General features: G+C 39.2%; 1 protein-coding gene across 1 annotated transcript in view; it reads left to right on the top strand.

Moving 5' to 3' along the window:
- The first annotated feature begins 446 nt into the window (after positions 1 to 446).
- The window catches only part of COL12A1 (collagen type XII alpha 1 chain), a 118,780-nt gene continuing 109,284 nt past the window's right edge, over positions 447 to 9,942 (top strand). Inside the window, exons 1-3 of the mRNA XM_007456595.1 lie at positions 447 to 519; positions 7,632 to 7,748; positions 9,631 to 9,774. Of these exons, the coding sequence (XP_007456657.1) occupies positions 447 to 519; positions 7,632 to 7,748; positions 9,631 to 9,774 (334 nt within the window). The remainder of the gene's footprint in view (positions 520 to 7,631; positions 7,749 to 9,630; positions 9,775 to 9,942) is intronic.

Here is a 9,942-nt window from a genome sequence, read left to right as displayed (position 1 = left end):
ACCTAAAGAGTTCGGCAGCTAGGAAGAAACGGCTGGCCAAATAAAACCCCCAGCTGGAAGAGGCATTTGGTTGAGTCAGGGAAAAGATGACCTCTGAATTAGCCATCACCCAGGGGGATGGAGTTATGTGGGGGCGTGGTAAGGCCTTCACCCCGGATGTTAAGCAGGGCCAGCCTCCAGGAAAACAAGACCCTCTTTAAACTTGAACTCCCTCTTAGTGCCCGTGATTAAACTGCTGCAGATGAACTTGACTTACGCTGCTTCACAATAGGCCCATTATATGCTGGTCTGGGCCCTATGGTTATTAAGGCAGATCTGGTCGGGTCCTGGCCCGGGTTCAGGCTGCAGTTCTAGCCTGGCTCCCGGCCTGCCCGGACCCGGTTCTGACGCCGTCACTGCTTCCTCCCGCAGATCCCTTCATGCGGCTGTGAGCCCCGAGGCCGAGCATGCGGACCAAGCTTCCCCCAGCGCTCGCCGCCCTGGGCGCGGCCCTGCTCCTGTCTTCCATTGAGGCAGAAGGTAAAAGGCTCTCCCCTCCTTCTCCCCCATGATCATGCAGAACTCTAGAAAGGAAGGAAGCAGATCTTTCTTGTCTCTGTTGCTTGCTCTGTTTCTCCCTGCGCTTCGTGTGTTCTCCCGGCGTTTCTCTCCTTCGGAGAAACGCCCCCTTCTCTGAGGTCTGTCCATTTCCCAGCTCTCAGGTCTCGCTTTTTCGTATTCTGCCTAAGCCGCTCCGTACAGTGCTGTGTGCCCTCCTTGCTCTGGTCTCTGCGGTGTGCTGTCCACACTGCCACCGACACGGCCGCCTTCCGAGAGGACCAGCCGTCCGGGAGGGGGCGACGGCTGCACCCAGCTCTGCGGGACGAACACCTCCGGGGGGGTACCCAGGAGCCCCGGAGCGCGGGCGCGCTCGCTCGTGCGCGTGGCTGGTTAGCACCTGGCTCGGGACTGCGACCTCGGTGACAGCACGCAATAAAAGACTCCAACAGCGCCGGCTCTGCGCGTCTGTGTGTTTTGTGGGGAGTCCAGTCGGCTAGGCGGGCGGTGCAGGCAAATGAGGTAGCAGCCCAACCGCCCAGGGGGCTGGCGGGCCAGCAGAGATCCGGGACGCGGGGTGTGTTCTCGCGGCCCGAGGTCGCCGCTGTCTCTGTTTGGTTCGCTGGGCTACGAGACCCGTGGCCCAAGCCCAGGCCCAGCCCCACGCGAACAGGTTGGGTCTGGGCCAAGGTTCTCAAGCTAGGAAGCTAGCGGGCGCCTGGCAAGCCGGGCACCACCTACCCCTCCCTCCTTCCCTCAGCTTCAGACGTGAGTGCGGAGTCGGTCAGAGGCTCGGAGATGGGTCTCAGGGCCTCAGGGTCTGCAAAACGGCTCAGTACGCTCCAGCCCTTGGAAAACGAAGGACTTCTGCTAGAGTTTTCACCTTGTTTTAGGCTTGCTGCGGTGTGCACTTGATGCCTTCCTTTCTCAGCATTCGCGGAACAAGCCCTTTCTGTATATTGACCCAAGAGGGACTTCTGTGCCCTCTCAGTTATCGCTGGAGAACTGATAAACTGGATTCATTGTTCTGCAAGGTAAATGGGGTAATACCATAAAAGACATCTTAAGAAATGTATACTTTTTTCCAATGCAGAAATGCCCCCGATGAAATTAAGGGAGGGGTAGGGCGGGGGCTTTGTGTTTCTTAGAGGCTGTGGGGAAGGAGAGCTGTTTTATGACCACACTGAGATTTTTCAAAAACTTTCTGTTGTGTTTGATTCTCTAGTTTGAGACTGCAGGTACAAAAGACTAAGATTGGGCAAAGCAGAGAGTCGTCAAAATGTACGGCTTGTTCAGAAAAGTGAGGGAAACTTGCTGGCTCTTCTTATCTGATGAATACTTTATGAATGTAGAGGCTTTTCAGAGTGGCCTCTGTGAAGTAATATTCAGATGAGATTGCCTTTAATGTTCCTTTCTATGTCGTTGTTAGGAAGGAATTTCACTCGAGGAGCTTCTGGAAGCCCTACTAAAGATATTTTTAGATAATTCACTAAAGTGGCATATTTATTGCTCATTAAGAAAATAGTTATTTGAAAATCAGAAAGGGTTGAGAAGTCTTAGGACAAGAATTGGGTTGGAAATGATGTAAATGGAAACAAATCAGTTCTGAATTGGATAATGGCTGGTTAGCAAAGTGCAGTTGAAAAGAACATTTTACTCTCTACATTACTGATTGTTTCCGTATTTCTCATAATTTATCTTTTAGATTTGTGTTTATTTCCACATTATACAGCTCTTTCTTTTGATTTCTTAAGCTGTTTCTCTTCTTGTCTCTCACCCACTTAGTCCAGCATTTAATAATGATCCTTTTGTAAGATCTATTATTTGGAGGGGGCCTTATTCTAGTTTGGCACTGTCAAATAGAAATAGATTGTGAGCCACAGATGCAAGCCACATATGTAACTTAAAATCTTCTGGTTATGACATTAAAAAGGGAAAAAGAAAAAGGAGAAATTAATCTTTATAACATCTTTCACTTAACCTAATATATCCATAATATTACCATTTTAACATGTAATCAATATAAAAATTATTAGTAAGATATTTTGCATTCTTTGTAACTAAGTCTGAAATTGGGTATGTATGTTATGCTTGCAGTGCACTTCATCTGGACTGGCCACATTTCAAGCGCTTGAGCCACGTGTGGTTCGTGGCTCCAGTACTGGACAGCAAAGCTCGGGTGTTGATTACTAAGTGGCCCCAGGAGCCTGGGAAGGGCTAACAAAATTTGTGGCCAAGGCCTTTCTGGGGACAATGGGCTGCAAACAGAATTTCTCTGAAGTATTTCTGGTGGCACATTTCACAAATTCAACTGGCAGCCCTGCTTCTTGATATGCTATTTTGATCTTAGTTCAAAAGTAGCCATTGTGGAGGGTGGGAGGGAGACGCAAGAGGGAGGAGATATGGGGATGTATGTATATGTGTAGCTGACTCACTATGTTATACAGCAGAAACTAACACACCATTGTAAAGCAATTATACTCCAATAAAGATGTTTAAAAAGAAAAGGGTACATTAAAAAAAAAAGTAGCCATTGCTACTTTTCTTTCCCTTTTGCATCTCATACTTGTACTCTTGTATTCATACTATTTTCCAGTCAATTTCTACTTACTTTTTTTTATATGTTGAAAGCTCAATACCTTTAATTAAAAGGTTTTGGCGTTCACTTTTTGCATTGCTCCTTTTTTATAGGGATACCACCTTTGTCATGTTGTTTTCTTCTACCTACTTATACAAGGAACTTTATTTTTCATAATACAGTATTTGTTCCATAGAAATGAGTGAAAATGATTTTTTTTTGCTTTTAATATTTGTAATTTTTAGCTACAGCATAGACTTTATTAACCTTATAACCTGGCCAGTGCTCTGTAAGATCTAGAATGTGTAACTTATTTTTGGTTCCTGTAACATATAGTATGTAAATTGCCAGTTAGAAAATTTAACACTTTGCATTTAAAGATTAATGGCCAGTGTTCCCTGAGAATTAGACACCTTTCTAGTTAATCTAGAATTTGAGATGAACATATGTTTTGTAAAAAATAGAGTTGTAATTTTAGTAAGTCTGATTTGTAGTTCATAATATATAATGAACGATTGGATATTTTTAATTCATGAGTGAGTTGAAGTCTTAAGCTTTAATTATCTTATGTCTAGGTTAAGAGGCTAATTAATGTATATTTCTATAATCCTGTGTCTAACTTACGTTCTAACAGAAATTTCAAACTCGACGGGAACTTATAGATCATCTATTCTAATTCTCTCATTTTCCAAGTGGGAAAATGAGGACCAGAGAAGCTGAATAACTCAGTCAACTAACCTGATTGCCTAGGGACAAGGCATAGACAAGACCCAGGTCTTCTAGTCCTGGTTTCATGCTAGTTTGCCCACACTGTGCTGCTTTCTTGCTTGAAAACGGGTCGACCCAGTCAGTTTCATGAAAGGATGCATTTTGTAATCTGTACAGAATAAGTTATTACTTGTCTAAAATATTAACTTTTCAACTGCTTATTTTTGGTATCTTATAAACACAGACGAAATGAGTATCTGTATCATGGAAGAGATCATTAAATTTATACTAGCTTTGGATGGAAAATTTAAACTAATGTGTACTGAATATAGTAAAACCACACTTTGTGCACTTCTCAAGGTTTCTGCCATTAAGGTAGTACCCTTCTCAGTGTTGCCATCACAAAGATTAGACTAAAGGTCTTACTAGTTCATCAAGATGATATTTTAGTAGTGTGTTCTCAGTTTTCCTTTACCTTTAATACATTTTATACACTTGCCAAATCTTACTAGACTAATCTCCTCCCACCTGTCCGTCCATCTATCCATCCATCCATCCATCCATCCATCCATCCATCCATCCACCTCTGGGTAAACTTTTATGTCTTCCTCTTGGGTGCCATAATTAAAAACAATGTTTTGTAAAAAAATTATATATCAAGGTAGATACTTTGGTTTCAAAATTGCTTGAACAAGTTGTAAAGTTAATATACCAAATTCTATCTGTATCTGAATTGGAGATGTCTGAATAGCACATATTGATTGTTGACCAGGCATCAAATAAAGGTTTTTTATAGAGTAGAGAAATACTAATGTATATTTTAATAGGCAAATACATATCAATATTGGTTTCTAAAGTTAATCTTTCACTCAAATATTTCTTATTTTTTACATTTAAGCAAGTATGGTAGGAAGCTATATGCTCTGGAGTCAGACTATGGGATCAAAGTTTTGCTGCTTATTAGCTGTGTTAACCCTTCCGAATTTCACTGACTCATCCGTTAATCAGGGATAATTAGGCCACTCTTCTGGGTGATCATGAGAAAAGAAGGAGACAATATGTAAAGTGACTAGCTCTCTGCCTATCACAGAAGAGACACTCAGCAAATGCTAGCTGTAATTATTCCCCAAAAGTCCTAAATCCTGCCAATTTATCTAAGGAAGATATCAGCAGAATGCAGCTTTCATAGCATAGCTTTTTGATAACAAAAAGCATTATTCATAAATATGAACTTAAACTGCTAGTGTTATGAATACTTAAAATTTTAGTTTCTTCACTATCAATATTCAGTTTTATGTATATATATGATTGCTATCTTATTTATTTATAATTTTACTTCTATTTGTCTTCGTTCAGATTCTTATTCTACACAACTATGACTCTTTACAATCATAATCCCTCTGTAGATAGTTCATCCTAGAAATATTCTGGCATCTGCATAGACGCTGCTTGTAACAATGCAAGGGCAGTTGTGAATTATTTTTATATAAAATAAAAGATTTTCAAAGTTAATGGAGATACATTTCGCATTGATTCAAGTTGACAGGGGTCCACACTCACACCTGCTGTATTATCTTTTTTCACGAAACAAACAAGCAAAATATATAAACAGAATGGCAAGCTTAAAAGGTTTTACAAGTGATAAAAGTGGCAAGAAGAAAAGTGGAAAGGGCTCTCTGTTGTACACATGCTGGTCGACCATTCTTTCCTACCTTTGATCCCCAAGTACCACATCTGAGTTTCTATAAACACCTTAAAATCCTCTGAAATGTTAAAGACTTTTCCCAACAGTCAATTTTTCAGTTTTTCTGGAATCCTGGTCATTTGGAAATCAACAAGGTGGGCGGCTGCTGCCCTTCAGCAGCTTTAACCTAATGTCTGCTGCTTCAGGTCAATTTCCTTGCAAGGTTGGTGGTACTGTTTTTCCATGTACTGATTTTTTTAAAGCACGCTCAGGCCAGTTGCGTCTGCCTTTGCATTAAATTTGTCCTGAGCCATTGCTACTGGAACAATATTTTATAATGATATTCTTAATACCTATTGTCCTATTAACATCTGTTGCATGCTTGTTATACTAAGTGATGACTGCCAGTAAACCTCGCAAAATGGTTACAGACAGCAGAATGTTGAGTAATTAAACTATGCATGTAGATTAATAGTCTAATCTCACTGCCTGTGTATGGATAGTAAGAAAATAACATTCATTCCATTACTAGCGTATCCAATAAAAATAAAAAGCCATCTCCTAGAGTTGGAAGCAGCAGTTCATTAAAGCAAACGTTTGCTTAATTTGTATAATTTCCATTAAAATGTGCTATTAATATTACATAAATACCTAACCCCAGTTCAATTCTATGACTCATGTCTCAAAGCTACTGCTATAGTTCAATTGACCTTTAGGAAAACCTATAAGGAGACTGTAATCTCTCAAAACAGAGACAAAAATTCTGACTCACCAGGAATACTTTCGATCTGAAACACTTTAAGAAGAGTATGGCGGAAAGTCATCTTATTGTGTTGACCTGCTTCAAGAGTAATAATTTTTAACGCATCGACCATGCACTGACAGTGAGTCAGTACAATGCTGCATGATGAGGCATGAACACTGCAGAGAGAATATCATTATAAAATATTTCTGGAATGTCTTTGTGTAACGACTATTGTACATGGAGGCTTTCGTTCATTGTGGGAAACTAAAAACAAGTCAACATTTCATTGACACATGCATGATGCTGTACAGTTTTGTATGTAAACTATTGCTTTCTGTACTTTTCAATTATTCCTGTCATTGACTTCTCCAAGATTTATGCGCAGTCGTGTCTTCAGATGGCTGATCCTTCCTCACTATTTTCTTTAAGTTCTGTAAATAAATGTCCATAAATATACATTGATGTTGTCTTTTCATAATTAACCATTGTTTTGTAAAGGACCATACTGGCATTTTAATTTAAAATGCCACTTCTAGTATGGAGTATACCTGCTGCAAAGGAAAATAACAGTGTTGGTTTACACCTTGCAAACGTACAGCAAATTGGTGTAAACAGGCAGAATGTTTGTTAGTTTTATAAACATCTGTATGTCACTCTTTATATATTTATAACTGATTGACACCCCTTATTACTATTTTTGAACATTGGTCTATATGAATACAAATATACATTTAAATGTATATTTCCTTGTGAGACATAACAGTGCTAAATTTCCCATGATCCCTCCTTTTTATTAAAACACATTTTTCATCTCTGCCACAGATTGAGAATTATCAAACAAAAATTAATAACAAGGCAATGATGCAGAGAATGAACCAAAATATCATTGATTCTTTTCCACATTACGGAAAAAATGTATTATGTCAGTGTTCTCACTTAACCTCTGTGGTTGTAAGCAGGTTGTGATTTGGCATGCTTATTCAAAATGCACTCAGCATGTATCGAAAGTTCCTTAATTGTTATGTGAATTGTTTGCATATGTGGTTATTATATGTGATTTCATTGTACCTGTATGTACTTGTATCCAAATATGTTTCTATTATGCTTGATTTTGCTGGCCATTCTTGGATGACCGAGCAACTCAAGAATCCAAAGTGTTTTGTGCTGTCTTCTGTAATATGTATACTCTCTGATGTTTTGTCACATCTTGTCAGCTTTTAATTTTATTCTCGTCCAACAAGATATCTTTTATATTTGTTGGAAACAAATTTATGCAAAGACAATTTTAGTAAGCTTTGCTCAACACAATTCTTTGTTAATTAAATTGACCGTTTTGTGACATTGGAAAATGTAACTGATATCAACTCTCTCTCTTGCAGTTGACCCACCTTCAGACTTGAATTTTAAAATTATAGATGAAAATACTGTTCATATGTCATGGGCAAGACCACCTGATCCAATTGTGGGTTTCAAAATAACAGTGGACTCCACAACGGGTAAGTTTTGAGATGTTGGGATTTTAGGACAGAGACATCAAAGGTGACATAATCTGATCTTTTCCCCTCCTTCCATTTCATTATGAGGAAGCCAGGATTTAGAAAACCTGAGGGGTTCACCTAACGTCTCAAGATATTTGGTGGGCTCAGACCTCCAGATTTCCAGCCCAGGACCCGTTATTATATTTTTATAGTGTTAGCTTTATTAACTTGGTTTGCTGTGCTAAGCGGTTACTAAAAACAGACTTCCCCCCCGCCCCGCACCCCAATCAGAATATTGCTGGTAATCTTTGCTTTTATAAAATAGAATGATCACTCCTTGACATTCTTCTTGAATCACTTAATCTGTCCAACACTTCAAGTGACAAGTGATGAAGTGAATTGTTACGCCTTGCCCAGTGTCCTGCACACTTCAGTACTCCGGACACAGATTCTGGGATGGTTACGCCTTGCCCAGTGTCCTGCACACTTCGGTACTCTGGACACAGATTCTGGGATGGTGGTGAGCTGCCATGATGGAAGACAACGATTTACTAGATAGATTCTGTAGATCCTAAGGCTAAGAGTCTTTGAAAGAAGAAAACTTGTTTTGCTTGTTCTCAAAAGTTTTCTTTAGTATTCATGATGTTGCCCAAGTGTGGAGAGCCCATCTCTGTTGATTAACTTTTATTTCTAACATGGAATGGGAAAATAACCAGTTTTACTAGCACTGGCCAAGTGGTAGGAAGAGGTCTGATTGGCTGACAGAAGCGATAGATGATGTCAGCATGACTTAGCACCAGAGCTGTGTTTACATACTTGTGGCCTGTAAAAAATACCACTGGTTTTAAATGCTGATTTATCAGGAGATTGGGAAGCTGTATTTTTCTCCCATATGATCCGAGAACTTAAACAGCGATCAAGAATTTACTTTTTATTCCTTGAATATTTTCTTCCCAAATGTATTTGCCGTTAACTATTTCATTGATTCCAAAGCAGAGAAACAGTTGAAAAAGAGTTCATCTGGTTTCTAGATGTTGGCAATGACTGACTCCTATACCTTAAAAACCTAGCAGAGCCCTGGTGTCTTGTTTTCCCATGGGGGCCCTGGTGGGTTCTGCAATGCTCCACATGTAAACCGGGAGCATTTCTCAGGGTTCTTTTACACTCGTTACCTTTTTCGATTATTTATGTTTCGATGAAAATTTAATATGTTTAAGAATTTTAAAAGTCACTTAGTCCCTAAGAACTACTGTGTTTCCTGATTGAATTGAGCACTATCATAATCTAGAAGGAAGTACATAATTGTCAGTATATAAGGAAACGCTCAATACACTGTGCCTTGAAATGTTTGATACCTAGTTAAGTCAATTCAAAGGACCATGGTTACCCATTAGCGTACGCTCCCATCCCCTGCTGGAGTACGGAGGACGCAGTTCTGTAGAAGAGGATGCTGTTTCCCAGTAGATGTTCCTTTTAACCTATGGGGTTTGTTGTCTTTGAGTTGATTTTCAGCCCTTCTTCTTTCAGTGCTGTCCTCCAATGCATCATTTAAAATTAAATTATTTTCTGCTTTATCTCTCATTTATAAAAAGCATTTGTTATCTACCATTAATATTCAAAAATAATGCGAGATTTTTGTTTGATATTCTGGTATATCTTTAATCTAGAGGAATACTTGAGTCCTCAAACAAATATGGAACATGATTGTAACAAGTGAAGGCAATGCCGGTCCATTTATTGAATTTCTGGAATTCAAAATGTTTGTTTTGGAAGGCGGTAAAAAGTAATGTTTGAGTATTCTAAAAAAATGTGTATTTTGAATTTTCAGATTTTGAGTATATGTTATGTTATATGTGAAAAAAGTTTTGTTGCATTGATGTTTTTCTTTCTATATTTTCAGATGGGCCCACTAAAGAATTTACCCTTGCAGCTAGTACCACTGAAACTTTATTAACAGAGCTTATACCTGAAATAGAGTATGTGGTGACAATCACTTCATATGATGACGTAGAAGAAAGTGTACCAGTTATAGGCCAATTAACAAGTAAGCACACATATAAAGTACTTTTATACCTTATACTTTGCAGAAGATTTCTCCAACTTTCAAATTTAAGTTGTTGTTATGCAGAGTTAATTTATATCCATATTAACTATTCTTTCAATGATCCTAGATGTTAGTAGCTGTGAATAATTCATTCCTGATTTATAATCC

Source organism: Lipotes vexillifer, unplaced genomic scaffold, assembly GCF_000442215.2.
Source record: "Lipotes vexillifer unplaced genomic scaffold, Lipotes_vexillifer_v1.1 scaffold1226, whole genome shotgun sequence".
NCBI classification, from domain to species: Eukaryota; Metazoa; Chordata; class Mammalia; order Artiodactyla; family Lipotidae; genus Lipotes; species Lipotes vexillifer.
The sequence above is the reverse complement of the archived record's forward strand: the minus strand, read 5'-3'. Positions and strand labels throughout refer to the sequence as shown.